We start from the raw sequence: 21,098 nt of genomic DNA on the forward strand, positions 1-21,098 counted from the left end.
GTTAGCATCACGAAATTATGTCTTATTAGCTCGACAGTTTGAGTTATTTTACTCCAAAACGTCAACATTAGTGACAGAACTAAATATTCACAATTAGTGGTATCAATCTTGTTTGTACTAACCACTACTTGCTTTTTTGTTCTGGACAGGTTAACAGCCCGTATAACCGTCCACTATGTTAATAAGCCTCGTTAGTCAATTCTCAGAATAAACATACACAAATGGCGACAGCCGAAGGAAATGGGAGGCATGTTAATTTAATGCCATTCTGGCGACTTGTGAATCATCGCCGGTTAGGTGTCAAGAACGTGGTAATTGCAATACGAGACTGCTGGAAAGGAAACCCGCTGCTGGTAAATAGAGTCCGTGTGTAATTCTAAAACCCGCGACTGTACGGCTTCCGAGCGAACGATTCCGCGCAGATATGCATACCCCGGCGTGTTTATTCTCGTGGGAGTTCAGTGTTGCAGACTGGATTCGATACAAACTGTGACTACTTTTGAAAACATTTCTTTGGTTTCGTTTAATGTGATTGAAATGGCACCTTTAATAATCCTAACAATGCAAATAGAACATGGGTGAGGTTTGCGTTTAGGATTTCAAACCAAATGAAAAGCGTCGACTTGTTTAGTTTGGAAATAAAGTCAGTGCGAGCATCGTGACGTAATCATCCGTTTTTGATGAGTCCCTTTGGTGTAATATGTATTCTCTCCGTGTGTGGAAGTTTGCAAACAGGTTTATTAAAACCCAATTATGTTTATCTTAATCTGTGAATTATTAGTAAAGTACCATTAATGTTAAGACGAATACGTCCATCGATTCACATATCAGTCGTCATCAGTCGTTATCAGTCGTCATCATTTCATTCATGCGCCCATCCATCGCTCCATCTATCATCAGTCAATCGTCAATCAGTTCATCTATCCATCATTAAAAATACATTCATCCATCTGCATGCATCTACAGTCATGCATACATGTCGTATATACGTGCGTACGTACGTACGTACGTACGTACGTACGTATGTACGTTTGTATGTATGTATGTATGTATGTATGTGTATGCACGTTTGTTCATACACACGTACATAAAAAGTTAACAGTCAGCCTGATTTGTTTAACGAAACCACTAGAGCACATTAATTTATTAATCATTGACAAACGGATGTCAAACATCTCGTAATTCTGACATAAAATATTTCTGTATTGAGACCATCTTGAAAATCTAAGAAGGCTTCCAATATTTATATTGGGGTAGAAATTATTTGTGAATCTTCACCTAAGATTTATGCTAGCCCCTGGCATCCTAAATGCCCACCTATGGTTTAAAAATAAAGAAAGATACAGGTATTTTAGTCTCAATGAAATTACAAAAATGGTCAAAACTGTGGCCATCGGCCATTCTAATTGTAACCATAACGCACCGGAAGTGGTCAATGGTTAGGGGACATAACTCTGCCTATCTTTTTCTGGCGAATTTCTAATAGAGGTTATAAAGAGGACTCATTTTTAAAAACATTTTAGTTAAATGTTTATGTACTTTCATCATAATGTGCCCAAACTGCACGACTTTGGGTGCATTTTTGACAATGTTCACACACATACAAACCATCCACAAGCGGGAGTTAGCGAATATCAAACATATATTTATGGAAACTTTGCTCATCAAACCATACAGAAACACTCATTTCAATAAAGGTTTAGCTATTCAATTTATCACAAAATCAGCATGTTTGAAAATTTCCCAAATTGATCGCGCCACGTTTGTCACAAGGAAAATCCGGTATGTGAATACCAAGCCAAACAGCAAATACAGCCAAACCGTTTGCACCTCTGGTGAAAAAAACACTAATTGTCTCTTTAAAAAAGAACTCCTTGTCTATCACTAAGCTTAAGAATTTATTTCCTATTCCAAATAATTAGCCTTTAAACATGGATATGTGCAAAACCAACAAGCGAACTTTTTGCGCGAGTATACTGGTACACAACGGGTACACAAGGGAGCTAACTGTATACTGCTATCTGGGCAAATGGTTCCTATTAAAAGCTGAAAACTAATGCAATGGAAAACAACTGTTTAGTGGTATTTTATAAGGATTTGTTGATTACCTGCAAAGTAATAAAAAGATTTTCAAACTTTTATGTTACTTTTGTAAATATGAATTTCTGTCGTCTATTGTTAAGGCACATTTTTTCAAAACACTTTAACAATGATCACTTTAGTCACTCACAGGGTGTCTATCATTTACATTCTGGGTAGTTAAGTTAAAATATGTCTCTCATACATGAAGCAGTAGTTCATTACCTTTTGACCTCTGGTTACCTAATTTATAACATTAATTTGTACATAACATACACTAGATTGTAGAGGGGTTTAATAAATAAAAACATTAGTCGTAGTTTGTGCGGCTATGTTCATTTGTTGCAAAGTGATGACACATTTTATTTTCCCGACCCCAAAATATTGTAAAATAATTTGTCCTCGCCTCATTATGTTTATAGGGTGATATCCATCAAAAAGCTTCTCCTTAGAAAAGTCTGTCACATTAACTACAGGCGTAGGGCTATTTAAAAAAAAAAAAAAAAAAACTACATGGGATTTGCCCGCCCAGGTAATACCAATTTCGGCTCTGGTCCATGTACTATAGATATTCATACATCTATACATACATACAGGTCATATAAGAATATATATCTATTTTAAATCGCCTTGTATTACTTACTGAACATACCATTAGATTGTACTTCACGAAAGTGGCGTGATATAAACAATAGTATTCCTTTGAATGCTGCCTTACTTTGATGACGTCATTGTTCTTAAACAAGATTAGCACAAAGGGTAACGTTGGAAACAAACAGAAATGGCTGTTAATAAGTGAACACGCAATGTCTGGAAGTACATTTTAATGCAATCAAACATCCATGTAATTAAGTTGGCTGCTTTATATTGCCTGTGATGTTTCTAGGTTGGGTTTGACATTTGAAATGACATTTCCGAGTTCCACGACCAAAGAAGAGGAACAACAAGGTGATAAAAACCGCAGAGTGCAGCAGTACTAATTTACAATTCTAGTATTGGTTTTTACCATCTAGTTTTTTCATGGTGACGCAAACACTATTTGTCATAATTGTCATCACTGCAAACCCGTATTGCATCATAGTCTGTGGAAATAAAAACAAAATGTGAACCAGCTAAAACAAAATGACCGGGCCGAAGGAAGTAGGACCAGATCTAGTAGGGTGGTCAGGTAGAATGTAGGCATGGAATTAGTTTTACGTATAAATACTGGACTCGGTGGGAATTAGTTTTGCGTATGAATAATGCACTCGGTGTGAATTAGTTTTGCGTATGAATACTGGACTCGGTGTAAATTAGTTTTGCGTATGAATACTGGACTCTGTGTGAATTAGTTTTGCGTATGAATAATGGACTCGGTGTGAATTAGTTTTGCGTATGAATACTGGACTCGGTGTGAATTAGTTTTGCGTATGAATAATGGACTCGGTGTGAATTAGTTTTGCGTATGAATAATGGACTCGGTGTGAATGAATGTGATCCACTATAATTGCTAGGTTACCGTGTACCATGTTACCAAATCAGAGTTAATGCCTGCTTTGTTTAACGAAATCACTAGAGCACACTAATTAATTAATACACTTTTTCTATCAGTAGCAATGGATCTTTTATATGCAGTTTTCCACATACAGGACAGCACATGCCAGTCGTGGGCACCGGTTGGAACGGGAAGAGTGTCGAGGTGTGCAATCAGTTATTTACGTAGTAAATGCAACTGCTTCTCCAATTGTAGCAAAAATATAATGTGAAACTGTCTGAGTAAATACTGTTATCTATTCTCAATAAATTATAGCGTTTCTGTTTAGCGTACAATTACTATGCAGTGTACACGTAGCCCGGTGCAGAGAAACACAAAGCTTCCGTTTTGTCCTATTTATAGTAACAGTCGGTGCGGGACGTAGCCCAGTGGTAAAGCGCAAGCTTGATGCGTTATCGGTCTAGGATCGATTCCCTTTGGTGGGCCCATTGGGCGATTTCTCCAGTGCATCACGGCATGTATAGCAAATGCCTTGGTATGTACTATCCTGTCTGTGGGATGATCAATACAAATGATCCGTTACAACCGATGGGAAAATGTAGCGGGTTTCATCCTTAAGACTATATGTCATAATTACCATATCATGGTTGACTTCCAATAGCTGATGATTAGTAATGCAATGTGCTCTAGTGGTGTCGTTAAATAACGCAAACTTCAACTAGAGGATGAAATCAGATGTCTGCTATATTTCCTAAAAAGAAGTGAGATTTTCAGAAACTTAAATAGTGTTTAACAAGAGAGAAAAAAATAATACAAAATATAATAGCAAAAATATCTAAAATGAAAAATAATAAACATCCTCCTTTGTATGTCTAGATCCGACCCTCGGAACATGCCCAAAGAACATGACATTATTACTGATATTCCATAATCCAATAGCTGGCTTATTGTATTCATGCGGGTGTAATCAGATTTTTACCGTGAAGCTCCGCAATTTGTCAAATTAATACACCTAAGTCCGGAAGCAATACGACAAGACCTAGACACTGTGGCACGGATGACGACCTAATGTTACTTTGAGTGACGTTCTCAATTATTAAATAAATTTACTCATTTTACAATCATATTAAGATTGGCGCATGATCATTGTTATTTAATAAAAGAACCTGTGTAAAACGTAAAAATCGGTAAATAAATTTGTAAAAATAAAAACCGTGATCTATTATACAGAAATATTAAAGCTTATTGATATACTTGTAAATAAAATGGTAAGTTGGTTAGTTGGTAAGTTGGTTGTTTTCTTGGATAGTTGATTGGTTGACTTATCGACTTGTTGATAGATTGATTATTCAATATATAAATAGTAAGTCAAAATCCTTGTTGATGACAAATATTCTAAACGTTCACGGATTGCTCAATGGTAAACGTTTACCAGTAGTACACATTTATCTTATTTAATGACAAATACATTTTAAATATGTTCTTAAATATAATACTGCGTTGTTGTAAAGCACTATATATCACTCGAGTGCGACACCATTGCTGTTAACTATTTTCTTCATCAAGTAATGTAAATAACCTATGTAATAATAGTGTTTGTTTCTTGGTGTTGTGGTTCTTTGGTTGGTTGATTTGTATTCCAGTACTTGCGCAAAGTTTATTATAGACTCCCCCAACCCCCCCCCCCCCCCCAAAAAAAACACAAAAAAAAAACTACAACAACAACAATAAAATAACAAACAAACAAACAACAAACAACAACAACAACAACTAACAAACAAACAAACCTCACCTAATAGGTGCATACATAATATATACTTATACATGCACATAAGATATATACATTTTCCTTTAATTATTTGCTCTCCACGGGTTCTTATTATATATATATACTCTGTACTCTCTTGAGATATAGCTCAAGAGTAGGTAGCGCGCTCGAGGTGCGAAAGTTTTAAGGATCTCAGTGCAACAAAATATTTGTTATATTCTGCCAGTTCGTGATCTATGACTAATATATTGCATGTCGCACTGTATGTGCTGTCTTGTCTGTGGGAAAAAAAATAAAGCACACACTGCTGTTGTATATTAGGAGATAGGTATTTCCTTCATCAACCCATTAACGTCTGTCCTAAATATACAACCAATGTAGCTGAGTTTGTGTGCCTAGAACTATGTGCTTGAAGCGAAGCAATGCAAGTACGAAAACAAATTATTGCCATCATCATCTTACTGAAAATACATAAAACAATATCGACCCAAACGTAAAGAGCATAATGTGGATAAAGTGCACATCATTTCCATATTCCCCCTTTGGTGGTCCTACTATAATTAGTCATAAAACATCCGCAACCTTTACTGTTTTTAACAAACATTGGCTAGGTTCTTCTGTTGCCGGCGACAAAAACCATCTATTAATGCTGGTTGCAGACTATTGATTGTAGTAGCGAGGCAAGAATACTGTCAATCTTGCATTATTCATACAATCTATAAAATTGATCGATAACCGACGGCATCGGTACTGGATCTTCGCGCCATTCCGCTACTGCCCGCCTGCTACTCGAGTCGCGCGCTATACCAGTCGTCTGCTATTGAACGACGCAGACGATTATGTTGCCAAGACACTGATGACCCTTTAAGGTCGGATCGGACTCTTTGGACTACTTCTTTCCATGAGAAAATAAAAACTGTTTCTGGACATCCTTTTGTTATTGACTACTACGAGGATCGTTTAACTCGTGTTTGTGTTATGTTTTAAATTCATCTTAGGCAGTCATTGTGATATTGACCGAATATGAAGTTCAATTGTTTGAGTGTGCTGTGCCTGAGTCTGGTGTGGTGTCTCACGCAGGAACGTGGAATAGCCGATGATAGCTTAAAAGGTAAGTTATGTACTTTATCACGTATTTATCATTAGTCACGATGAGTCACCGTCCCGCAGAAACTGGTCGGAGCTTCTAAGTAAAGACGGAATAACCAAGTGTTATCTTAGAATTCAGTGATGAAGACACTGGTATGTCAGAGCCGTGCCTAGTAGGGGTGGGCAAGGTGCTGCTGCTACTGCTGCTGCGGCTGCGGCTGTTGCTGTTGCTGTTTCTGATGTTGCCGCTGCTGCTGCTCTCTCCTGAAAAATAAAAAATTTGTTTTTGGTATAAAAAAACACAACAAAAAACACTTCGTTTGGGCATGTCTAAGATGGAGATTATTTAAGAGTTGAAATATTTTGTTAACAAACTGTGGGAGATGACAAGCAGCGATCTTGATCTCCGTGTGTTTAAGGTATAGAGGTCCTGGCTGTTTCGGGAAACAACACGAATGTTTGGTTAACGACGTCCAGCTCATTTTAGACGAGGGCTAATAGTGTGTCTAAAATTATGACGACACTTGGTCTAGTGAGCGTGGACGAAACGTGCAGCCTGCAAGCGGTCTACTCTTACCAATTGGTAGTCAGGCATTTTTAACGGATTTTGTTTTTGGCAGACACGACAGTACCAACAACAACCTTTCAGATCAACGTCGTGTAGAAGTAGATGGGGTCCACCTTAGTAAGTGAGCCAAAGGCTTTCCACAAGGCGAAACGTAGATTTTCCACTCTTAAACTTAAACTCTTAAATTAATAACTGGATAGAAAATAATAATGCTGTGTATTCATTCATTCATTCATTCATTCATTAATGAATTAATTCATCCATCCATCCATTCATTTATTCATTCATTCATTCATTCATTATCCACTCGTGATATATACCACATATATATATATATATATATATATATATATATATATATATATATATATATATATATATATATATATATATATATATATACATTACACACATACACATACACATACACATACACACACACACACACACACACACACACACATATATATATATATATATATATATATATATATATATATATATATATATATATATATATATATTATATATATATTCTGTTAACAAATAACTGAAATCGATGGAATGAACACCTTTTTATGGTATTACAATACATCACTGTCTATACTGGTATGATACATGCAGTGACAATGACAGCTGATTGTATTGGCATACACTTTAGTAATACAGTGTAGATCAGAATGTCATACATACATAATTATTATAATACCTCAACAAATGACTGCTTTACTAATAGACGTCAGTGCAACTGTTAATATTCAAAAAAGTATCAATGGTTGTGAAATATAGGATAAATAACCTTTATTCAATAATTGGGATTATCGCCGTATAGAAAACGGAATTAGGTTGCTATTGGGTGTTGTTTTATTTGTTTTGTTTTGTTTGTTGTTTTGCTTGGTTTTTGGGGAAGGATTGTTTGGGTGTTTTGTTGGGTTTTTTTGTTGCTTTGTTTATTTTTGTTGTTTTTTGTGGGGATTTGTTTTTTTTTTTTTTTTTTTTTTTTTTTTTTTTTTTTTTTTTTTTTTTCTTTTTTTTTTTCTCCTACCTTTTTAGCATTAACATCTCTAGCGTGGACGTGTCTAAGCAGCAAACCACACAATTACCAGCTTCAGTGGCGTGAATAAGCCATCAAATTAGATATGGTCATCAGACCTAAAGCTAGTACGTACCCCAATTGAGTTTTCCTACTCAACTATGAAGTGTAAGATTACTTACTACCCCCTATTTCTCTGTCATTAATCACTAACCGACTGCACGGTGATTTATTAATCATAGGATGTAAAACATTGGACGAATCCGACACAAAAATTGCAAGCTTAAAGGAAAACCGTTACATGTGTGTAATAGCAATGGATCGCTTATTATATGCACTTCCTCACAGAAAGGACACCGTATGTCATTTGATATACCAGTCGTAGGGCACTGTTTGGGATGAGGACAGATAATCAGAGAATGGGTCTACCAAGGGCGTTATATTCTAATGTCCAAGCACCCCAGTCGTGCGTTCTCTCGACCCAGCTAAATCAGAGAAGGTTTCGGAAGGATGGGTGAGACCGTGTGCTCAGATTGAATTATATATATATATATATATATATATATATATATATATATATATATATATATATATATATATATATATATATATATATATACAATATAAAATATATATGTATATATATACATATATATACATACATACATACATACATACATACATACATACATACACACACACACACATATATATATATATATATATATATATATATATATATATATACACACACACACACACACACACACACACACACACACACACACATATATATATATATATATATATATATATATATATATATATATAGAGGGGACACGACCCGATTTCTGTAGAAACTTCGCTCTCTGCATAATTCCCTGCACCCACATCTGCAGCTCCCGCCCACTGACCTGGACAGGCAATACAAATAACTAGGTGTGAACTCTGGAAAGCGTGCTTGAAGGATAATTGGATGTGAGCGAACAGTAAGTCAAGAATGGTTATATGTAACACAAGACCTCTGAACAGGTGAACAATCTTCGGTGGTGCAGTGGTTAAATGATCACATGCAGGCACTATTTGACAAAATAATGATACCTTTACGTATTTCATTTATGCCGTTCATTTCAATTTATTTTCGTGCTGGTATCCAATTAAAGTTGACGCTGTCCTGGCCACACACCTCGGCTATATGAGCTGCCTGTCCAGAATAGTGGGTTAGTTGTTAGTTGGTTAGTTGATAGTGAGAGAGATGAGGGTGTAGTGGCCTTTCACGTACCCATTGAACCCTTAAGAACTCGCTCTGGGTTACAGTTTGTACCGGGCTTGGAACCCTGTACCTACCAGCCTGTAGTCCGATGGCCTAACCACTGCGCCACCGAGGCCGGTTACGTATTTTAAAACATCCACTAGTCTTATTCGCTTAAACAAACAGATGAAAATATTTGGTGTAACACTTCATACTTGATTGGTCAAATAAAGATGTTTATTGCAATTATTCCAAAAAGCATTGCCACGATGGACATTACGTTTAACATTAAACATGAAAAAAGTCAACATTCATACATGTTTTACCAAAGTCGCCGGAACATATTTTAAATGTAATTCCATTACATTTATTTGACATTCCATTTCAAAGATGTACGAAATGTGAACTACACAACAGTAAAGTAAAGTAAAGTTTGTTTGTTTTTTTAACGACGCCACTAGATCACATTGATTTTCTATCTTATCATCGGCTATTGGACGTCAAACATATGGTCATTCTGACACTGTTTTTTAGAGGAAACCCGCTGTCGCCACATAGGCTAACCTTTTACGACAGGCAGCAAGGGATCTTTTATTTGCCCTTCCCACAGCCAGGATAGCACAAACCATGGCCTTTGTTGAACCCGTTATGGATCACTGGTCGGTGCAAGTGGTTTACACCTACCCATTGAGCCTTGCGGAGCACTCACTCGGGGTTTGGAGTCGGTATCTGGATTTAAAAATCACATGCCTCGACTGGGATCCGAACCCAGTACCTACCAGCCTGTAGACAGATGGCCTAACCACGACGCCACTGAGGCGGATAGAGTGTTGATATGGTTGTCTTCTGTTACAGAAATCAAATTAGCAGACACCGGCTTGTCGGAATAAAGACAATATTCTTGACGTTGAAACAGTTTACGAATTAGTCGTCTATAAAATGACTATAAACAAAATGAAGCTGACGCGGACGCCACTCAAAGGACGATATCGAGGCACTGATCTGTGTCAGCACGGCTGGGGCCTTTTCAAACTGAACGTCTTTGTTTGTTTATTTTATTTTGTTTATTTTGTTTATTTTTTTGTTTATTTTTTGTTTATTTAAAAAAAAAAAATTGATTTACTTACATTATTGATTAGAGAGATCATGGTAATCATCTGCTAAAGATGTACTAGTAATGGAATCGAAGTAATCGTGAGTGAGCGAGGAGGATTCCAAAGTAGACCATATTTACAATATACATGTATGGTGGATGTTATAGTTAAATGAGTTTTCATGTTGATTTATGTTGTTGGTACTTGGGTTGTGGGCTTTAGTTGTGGGTTGTGTTTCGTATTTTGTTGCGTGTTTCTTTTGCTTTGCTTTCCTTTGCTTGCTTTTCTTTTCTTCTTTTGTTTTGTAAGTACATGTATACAGTGAAGCTCATTCTCACAGGTCACGTGTTTTACTAAATACCTATTTGCGAGACACGAAATTCAACCAGAGGATCTATGTTTTAAAACTACAAGCAACCATTGTTAGCCTTCTCTACGTACTATGATGGAAAGAAAGGCATGCTTTATTTAACAACGCACTCAACACATTTTATTTACGGTTGTATGGCGTCAGACATATGGTTAAAGAACACACAGATATTTAGAGAGGAAACCCGCTGTCGCCACTTCATAGGCTACTCTTTCCGATTAGCAGCAAGGGATCTTTTATATGCACCATCCCACAGACAGGGTAGCCCATACCACGGCCTTTGATATATCAGTCGTGGTGCACTGGCTGGGACGAGAAATATCCCAAATGAGCCCACCGACGGGGATCGATCCCAGACCGACCGCGCATCGAGCATCGTCCCGCCCCTTACTATCATGAATGCTGACTGTTGAATGAGGGCAGCAAATAATACTCGCCATGTTAGAAAATGTACAATATATGTACCGGTTCATGCATTCAATATATTTTTTTTTTTTAAAGCAACCATACTTAATACAATGTTATCAGATCCGTCATGCATAATGCAATAACTGAGCGATACCTAACCCTATGTGATCACGTTTGAAATAGCCGTTACAAGAATATCAGTGAAACACATAACATATGTCTTTATAGAATCAATAAATAAATGAATAAATAATATTTCTAAAAATAATATTAATGATCCACCAAACCAACCAACTTTAAAAAAGACACATATGTGTTTCTTCCCACTTCCCACCTCCTCACGAGCAGATTGCGGTAGTGCCAAATGTCAAAACACATGTAGTCACTCAAAGTTCGGAACTAATCAAATTTAAAACATGGTAATGACATTTAAATAGCCTTTCTGCTGCTAGAATTTACAGTGCAGCTATGTGCGACTTCATGACGCATTTGTTTACGTAGTTTTCTATGTAAGGGGATAATTAACGGAAACTACAGCAGGAGTTAACAGGAAACCAAAAAATATTTTAACACAGATTTTGAAGGAACTTGGCGACCGACTAGTTGCGTAGATGACTCTAAATGCCAGCAGATCATAGTGTACATTGTCACACTAATCAGATGATGCTAAAGTTTTTATTATTATTATTATTATTATTATTATTATTATTATTATTATTATTTGACACATGTCAGAGACAATGATGCTCAACATAATTTCTTTTTCAAACTGGCCGCGAGGTTCATTGAATTAAAAATTACAATGACGCACATAGCTGTAAGTACTGATAACGAATAGAACATTTAAAGCGAAGACGTGCCAAATGAATGGATCTAATCAGAATTTAATTTGCATTGCGTGGTAATGTCTAGGTCTGGGTTTGAACCCAGAGTAGTTTACTAAATCAAAACTAGCACCGGGCAGAGCTCTCTGGAATAAATACAGCGTTGGTGACATGCACTCATGAACCACTATCATAACAGTGATGATATCAGGTGTTCGAGAAAGATAAGTATATCCTGCCTCACCGGTGGAACTCGTCATGAATAGGCCCCACTGTCACCACAGGTGTCAAGTCTGTCATTTCATCTGAGACGATGTAAATGTAAATGTGCAAGAGCTTCACCAAAGAGATGAAGAGTATCCACACGTTCCAATATGGAATAGCATCAGCCATGAACTGATATTCCGACGCATGACTGTTATCATACAGTTAGAAAAGCTGTTCGTTATCATAGTATAATTGCAAACGTCCCGCCGTTACACGATTTTCTCTATTCTGATTGGATGACGTCACTTAAAAAATAATTAACGTTATCCTTCGATAAAACTCAGAAGATGGCATTCTAACGGGACGTCATTACGTTAAATACGTCATGGAAAAGACATTAGAAACTAAATAGAAGTGTTTTTTGTAATTATAAAAATTGTTTGTAATTTTTTGTGAATTGATCGATGTTTACAATTTGTGACTGTTATACATCGATAAATTCACCCCAAAAAAACAACCCAACAGACAATTCTTATTAACATGTTTCACTCCATGAGGCTAAAAACATTTGTTTGACATACAACAGACATGTGGGCCATGCCACTAACATGGTAATAAACTCCGTTATCAAGAATTCCAGCTTGTACAACGTTTTGACGATTTGTTTGAGGACTGCAAATTACGAATCCTTGTTGATTCGAGCTATACACACTGACGCTGTTGAATATTTCATCGGAATGGAAATGAGCTAGGTTTCTAATAAAGAGGCATTATCTTCTTTAGCGCGTCAAAATAGTTATCGCCAAAAATATCTAGAATACGCCATTTTCGTGGAACAAATTTGTAAATATGTTACTTCTGATTCATCTATTTCCGCCTGTAAAACCCAAATGAACAGGCCTGAATAGTAAACATCCGTATAGTGTCTGAATAGAACAAGGGAACACAGCAATAAATTGATGCATTAACCTTTGATACACACAAACCATTCCAGTCATAAGTGACATTCATAAAGGTATATTACTAGTAATCAATTAATGGTGATTAACTACGTTTGTTTGAAACATATTTTATTGTATATAATACACAAAATGATTGGGCACAAGTTATTCAACTTACGAGGCCCTCCCCTAATTACAAATATTACAACATTATAGACCAATACTACAAATATTTGAAACAAAGTAAATACATAAAACATAAAGCAAGACAAATTAACAGTGCAGATAAAGTGAAACCGGAAGAAAGACTACAATAAACATTCAGAACAAAGTTAATACACAGAATATCAAGCAAAATAGATTTGCAGTGTGAATAAAGTGCTAAAAAAAAAAAAAAAAAAATTGGGAAACTAAAGTAGTTTATCTTTCTAATCAGACAACGTTTGGAGCTGTAGTAAAAACACAATGGTTCAAGTTTACTCACTGATAAGTTAAGGAATTTTAGTGGGGCGAAATGGTTCTTGTAACTTGACCTCTTCAGATGGTGACTAGTCATCAAGCCTTTTGCAAAATGCATGCTGATTCTTTCTTGGTAGATATTTTATATTATGGGTGAGTGGTTTTATAGCTTGACCTTTTGGATGCTTTGTTTTTACAATAAATGTAGCATAGTTTTGTTATTTCCTAAATAGTTTTGCGTTTCACTTTATGTCAAGTTAATTATTGACAAAAAAGACTTAAAATGGCGACTGTTACAGTGTATAGTCTGTTCAACAATAATTTCAAGTCTCAGACTATTACATGCAAATATCCATTATTGGTTTTACCTTTAAGCTACACATCACTAACAACACCGTTCTTAAAATGTTAATTTTGGCAAATTCCATTTGCTGCCAATTTTTCTGGTCTTTGTAGTGGGACCAAACACATTTCATGAGAAACAGAAAATGGACGTTCCTCAATAACTAGGGTCATTCAGTAACTTAGTGTGACGTGTTGGTTGCGTTTAGTCGGAACATTTTGTAATCATGGCTACACAAACGTGGCGGATCACTTACAGCGGACGGACATTATTGCCTATGTGTTGTGAGGACTGCAGGTTATGGTGTCTTATTTCAGATAATTCTTCAATTAAATGAAACTAAATACCGCGAGAGTAGTGTGAGTTTGGACAAGTGATATTTGTTTGCTGTCGTCCTAAAGTGTTTGCAATAATCGGTTATTTGATGTAATTACCAGCTATTGGGTGTCAGAGAAATAGTCGTTAAGTAGTTTTTGTTGAGTTTAAAGTTGTTTGTTTATCGACGCTACTATAATGAATGAATGAATGAATGAATGAATGAATGTTTAACGACACCCCAGCACGAAAAATACATCGCCTATCACAGATAGATACTGACTTTTATTCAAAATTTTAATTGTATCCCGAAGAAAAGGGGATTTGTGCTGTATTGGCCATTCTCAAAGAGAATGTTACACCCCTGCACCACGGTGAGGTTACAGCACGCGCAGGGGCGCCTAAAGCACATTGATTTATTTAAGGGACATTCCTGAGTTTGCTGCATTGTAAGATGATTCCAACTAATAAAATAAATCTACGATTAAACTTACATATTAAATATATTTTTTGGTTTAGAATATTGTTGGCTGTATATTCAATGTGTTTCTGGTCGTCTTAATAGTTGTAAGAAGTACAAACTGGATTTTGTCTTCAAATAATTTCAAATATATTTTATGAAATAAAATCAAATTTAACCTAGTACAAATATTAGAGCGATCAGAAACACGTTTAATATACAGCCACTAATATATTATGCAGAAAAATATATTTGACATGTAATTACAATCGTTAAAAAGTCTCTGTTAGTCGATTACATCTTAAAACTCAGGAATGTCCCTTTAATCATTTGCTATTGGATGTCAAACACTTTGGTATTTTTTACTCTGTCTTCAGAGAAAACCCGCTACTTTTTTAATTATCAGCACGAAATCTTTTATATCCACTTTCCCACAGACAGGACAACAGTCGATCTTTGATACACAATGTAGATGGAACGGGGAAAACCGAATCAGACAATTGGTCCACCGAGAAGGTCCAATCCTGCGACCAAAGCAACCTAAAGCGATCAGTCTACCTATTGAGCTAGATCCTGCTCGGTTTCTGTACGACGCAAACTCTTCTGTTACAAGTTAGGCTCCACGTGTATTATGTTTTATTAGTGACGTTAATCCCGGTTATTACTTGGATGGGGGACTACAAGGAGACGCTTGGTGCTGTAGACATTGTCAGTGCTCCAAGAATGGCATCACAAAAATAAAACAACCGTATATGCTGATATATATATATATATATATATATATATATATATATATATATATATATATATATGAATGAATGAATGAAAGCAGCAGGTTTCTTTTCACATAAACAGATTACTAGTATATATGTGTCATAAACTGCATGCTCGAACACTGTAACACAGTGTATAGTAGAGCATGTGCCGTTGATTAATAACACGGCTAGTAGCGGGAGAGGGTTTCTTCTCACGCTGTATAGTTCAGATATTTGTTCACCACAGCGTGCTTGAACTCTATAATAAAAGAGTGCATAAAAGAGCATGTGTAGTGAACTGTCAGCGTTAGTGGATTTCCTATCGCGCTACATATATTAGGTATATATCCAGGAATTCGGTACTTAGCTTGAAATACCATTTGTTGGTTATCGATAATGAAATGTACATTACACAGTAATCATGTAATAAGTAATTAACGCCTCAGTTTAAGAGTAAAGCGTGAAGTGTGTCAATATTAGTATAATGTATGAGTTTAATACTGACCTTGGCTACACATGCACATGTACATGAACGATATCCTGAAATCAGGAGAACTCTCTATCACACAGATACCGATGACGTGAAGCCATGTCATATTTATTTATGGTAGCTGTCAGGCGGAATCTTAAAAAAAAAATATCGACGATGCAAAAAGTAAAATATGGTGTTCTTCAGCAACACAGAAGGCCACTTTTTCGTATTTTAGTTCTGGGAGCAACTACCTTTTTCTTCCCCCGCCTCCCTCTATATACGGCCACGATTTTCCACATAGTAATGTAGTAGAGTTGTGGCATATAGTAGCGAAATAGTGCAAAATGTGATACTAACATGTCACTGTGCATGTAGTTAGAATATCATGGGGTCAGGTCATCGATCAGGTCATAGGGCTTAATGTGCACATTCAGAGCAAGCTGGTTTAGCCCCCGCCTAGCATGGGCACAGGTACCGGCTCTGCCGATTCCTCTGTTCAGGACAGGACGGATATCATGTGTTGAATAAAGTTTTACTCTACACGCGATGTCATGTGTGGAGTAAAACTTGATATAGGACCAACCTGGCAGTGTCCCCTATTGTCCAATTCAAAATGGCCGCCATTTAACTATTCACACTATGTTTACAAATGTAATCTATAACATATTACTAAGAATTACTCATTTTAGACACTGTTAATAATATTTATGCGTTGCTGATATATATTAATCATTATTTTGAAAAATATCAATATACTGAATAACAAAAAAAAACGTTTCTAATCACAAATAACCCATGTATACGGTTAAGGCCCAAATACGTTCTCTCTCTCTCTCTCTCTCTCTCTCTCTCTCTCTCTCTCTCTCTCTCTCTCTCTCTCTCTCTCTCTCTCTCTCTCTCTCTCTCTCTCTCTCTCTCTCTCTCTCTCTCTCTCTCGTTTTAGCCATATAGACCCCATCTTAACGGGTGGACCGGTTAAGGAAATTTGAATCATTTTACAAGTGCACAAAAGAGCTGTAATTCGTTAGCCTTAGGCTGAGGATGCTCGCTGGAATATAAAGTAACGCAAGTTCGATATTTGCCTTGGTAAATATCGTGATGCCTATCTATATATTTCGAGTTGTAGAGAGAGCGTATATATAGCATGGTGCTCAGAAGGTCGATAGGTACACTGTATGTCTGGGAAATCGTGCACATTAGTTATTTCCGTAAAAATCAATGTTGTTGTCGGGTTTTTCAAGCGTTCAGTTGGTTTTTGTGCTTTTCAGTAATTAATAACTGTTTGTTATGTTTCGCTAGATTGGATTTCTTAATGTTCATTTTGTTTGTTTGGTTTTTTGTCGGGGGGGGGGGGGGGGGGTAGTTATTTTCATAGGGGTGTATCGAAGAGTTTTTGACCATAAAGGATTAATGTGTTCTTTGCAGAGCAGAACAGAACAAAACAGACAACATGCAAACGGTGGCTTTTGTAAATTTGTAAAACCTATTTCTTTTTAGGCAATTTAAATATTTGTTTGAAACATATTGTTTATTACATTATATTTGCCTGTATGTGAAATATTGTTACCATATATTGTTTATAAAACTATGTTTACAAGTATGTGGAATGTTTGGTTTTACATACATGTTGTTTTATCAAACTATGTCTATGTGTTTGTGAAATATTTGTAAACACACATATTGTTTACTATTCTATATCTGTATTTATTAAGCTATGTCTGCATCTAACATATATATAATGGGTTTTTTAACACTAAATTTAGAGTAAGAGAGGTACATCATAAGCTTCTCTCGACAAAACACAGCAAGATATCTTGTATAAGCATATTGTATCTTGTCGACAGACAGGAAAGTGCGTACCTTGTATTCAAAACAGTTTTGTTTTGTTTAATCTGTGCATTTTAGTTAATGGATGATGAAATCTGTTGGATACTGAATAGGAATTAAATATAACATCAGCAAACGACACAGGAATTTAATAATAGAACAGGTCAATGGCATCATATTTTGTGTGGGTTTTTTAAATCATATTTAGTTTTGAATGACAACGTTTAGATTCGACACGTGCGAAACATTAGACATGCGCTCTGGTACTACGTGGACGTAATTACCGCAATCCGACACACCGCTCGTGTCTGAGTGTTGTTTAATAAATCTTGAAATTTATTTTGTTTAACTACGTGGAAGAACCGGCTATTCGTTGATCTTTGTTCGACTACGTTCAGTTGTTTACAGCATCAGTGACTGTTTTCCGCATACAAAGCAATCGTTTCAGAAAATGAGTAGGATGGATTCCTTTTCCATGTCTGGTGCCATTTATAATGCCCATACGTTACGTAAATATACTATGTTGTTCTGTCTGGTGCCTTTTATAGTGCCCATACGTTACGTAAATATACTATGTTGTTCTGTCTGGTGCCTCTTATAGTGCTCCCCATTACCATAGTTTGACACCCAATAGCCGATGTGTTTTTTGTGCTGGGGTGTCGTTAAACATTCATTCATTCATTCTTATAGTGCTCATACGTTACGTAAATATAATATGTTGTTCTGCCTGGTGCCTTTTATAGTCCCCGTACGTTACGTACATATACTATGTTGTTCTGGCTGGTGCCTTTTATAGTCCCCATATGTTACGTAAATATACTATGTTGTTCTGTTCAGAACTGATGAAAGTACCATCATTATGCTAAAGACAACCCCAAATCATAAAATCGATTGGCAATCAACGTCACCGCCACACAAGCATTTATCATTGAGGGCGGGGCCGATACGCAGTTGGTTAAAGATCGATCACTCATTTCTCGTTCAAGTCAGTGCCCCCACAGCTAGTACAGCAACGACGGCGGTGCTCACTTGCATGTCTGCGGAATCATACATATAAAGATCCCTTGCTGCTAATCGAAAAGAATTACGCATTGCGTGGTGGTAGCGGGTTTCCTCCCCCATTGTATGTGTGGTGCTTAATATGTCAGACGCCATATAGTCCAAAATGTTGTTGTTTTTTGTATTAAATGCGTCCTTATAGAAAACATTGCTTTCCTTTTTTATTATTCAAACTTAGTCGGGTTTTGTATCTCTCTTTTCTCTTAAATCTGTTACATTACATTTCACAGAAAGGTTTCATTGCTCAGAATACGTTTCTGAAAATATTCAGTAAACTCTGCAAACTGAAAAGTCGTATCAAACTTTCGTATATCACCTCTTTCTTTTAATATGTCTTTCTGGTCATAATATAACAGACTGCAAATATTAAAAGTATCACTCTCGTCGATTACATAATTATGTACTACAGAGAACACCTAGTAAGCTGTAAGACATAATCCATTTGGATTTTTTAAATGCAGTAAGATGTGTTTCAGTCAATCAACATGTGGATAATTACATTGTTTGTTTCTGTATTGTTTGTTTAATTAAAACTTGTTTTAAAACATTGAACAAAATCAGATACATCTACATTCTTCTGCAAATATCTTTGTTACACTTTACGTGCAAATATTAATTTTAAAAAAAATATATACTTGAATTATATGGACATTCAGATTGTGTAGCTGTTGTAACTTATGACTAATAAAGCATTTCTAACGTCTAAACGTAATTATAAACATTAGGACTAACAGAAAACATGAATTATACTTGTAACAAGTAATATTCTAAGCAAGAAAATATCGTTAATATTTAATATTAATCGCCGAATAACTTCTCAGCCTGGATCATGTTGTTGCACCTCAAACGTCAGGGATGTTCCATTAACATAATCACCTATAATAATAGAATCTATCACATTTTCACCCTACTGTGATTTGAAACAATCTAAAACTGAAAGTGAATCGTCTGGAGTCAAAACGTATATAACTGACGAGTCTTCAAATGTAATTGATCCATTTGTCAGCGAAGACTGCTCTAATCAGTCACACAATCTTGCTTCCGGCGAGAAAGTGTTGGCCCTGGTGATTCTTTCTGCGGTATGTCGCAAACGTTTTAGCGCCGATCGTTTACCTAATTTGCTGGAAGAAGCCGACTTTGCACCAATGCATTACGCCAAGGCCCGGAAATGTTTTCCTGTCTTGTGGGGATTTTCGTCCTTAGTGAGCGATGACACACAAGGAGGCTAATTTGAGAATAGAACGTCCACAAACCCGAGGGCGAGGAGCCTTTTTCAAAGGTCTATTTAGTGTTTTTATTATTTACTTTTATATATACGTCCAACAGAATTTGAAAAATAAAAGATGTTTAGAATGACACAAGCAAAGCTTTATTTTCTTTAACGACACCACTAGAGCATATTGATTTATTAATCATCGGCTATTGTATGTCAAACATTTGGTAATTCTGGTAAGTCTTATAGAGAAAACCCGATACATTTTTCCATTAGTAAAAAGGAATCCATTCAAGATCGACCGCGCATAAGGCGAGCACTTTACCACTGGGCTACGTTCCGCTCCGACACCAGCAAAGCAGTCTGTATATATTTAAGCATTTTTGTAGAATTTTGGGGTCAACCTAGCACATGGTTGTGTTTTAGAATCAGAAGTATGCTCATCATAACAAATAAAGGAATAAAATAAATAAAAAATGTTGACAAATGTGCATGGTCTATTAAAAAAAAAAATTAAAAAAAAAAAAAAAATATATATATATATATATATATATATATATATATATATATATATATATATATATATATATATATATATACAACCGTGTCCGGTGTATCGGCGCGTCCGGTGATTCGGCGCACTTGGTATTTTGCTTGAGTATACTTAGGAAGTGGTCATGTTGTCGGAGTTTTTAACGAATTAAAGTTCAATTCCTTTTTCAATGGTTAATCAAGTATCAACATATTTATTGTTAAGGGTGCAATTAAATATTTTTTTAGAATTATCAATAATTATATAATAATTTCAAAATAATTCACCTGTTTTCGTGTTTATAAACGCGAAGTAGGTCATCCTTATTAATATTAAGAATGTTAAAACCAGTCTAAAAACACCTTTCCCGCATTTTAAAAATTATAGTAAACAGTATAAATGTAATTATTTTTGTTCGGTTATTTTTTATTTAAACCGAAAAAGAAAACACAGGCAAATGCAAACAAAACGAAAATTTTACACCTGAATTGACAGTCATTCCAGTTCACAATTGTCACATTGTTATAAAAAATAAAAGCGAAATAAGATCCACGTG

General features: G+C 35.8%; 1 protein-coding gene across 1 annotated transcript in view; it reads left to right on the plus strand.

Annotated features, from left to right (window-relative positions):
• Positions 1–6,118: 6,118 nt before the first annotated feature.
• The window catches only part of LOC121381315, a 67,350-nt gene continuing 52,370 nt past the window's right edge, over positions 6,119–21,098 (plus strand). The window contains exon 1 of the mRNA XM_041510574.1: positions 6,119–6,432. Within this exon, the coding sequence (XP_041366508.1) occupies positions 6,345–6,432 (88 nt within the window). The 5' untranslated portion in view covers positions 6,119–6,344. The remainder of the gene's footprint in view (positions 6,433–21,098) is intronic.

This window comes from Gigantopelta aegis, chromosome 9, assembly GCF_016097555.1.
Source record: "Gigantopelta aegis isolate Gae_Host chromosome 9, Gae_host_genome, whole genome shotgun sequence".
Lineage (NCBI taxonomy): Eukaryota > Metazoa > Mollusca > Gastropoda > Neomphalida > Peltospiridae > Gigantopelta > Gigantopelta aegis.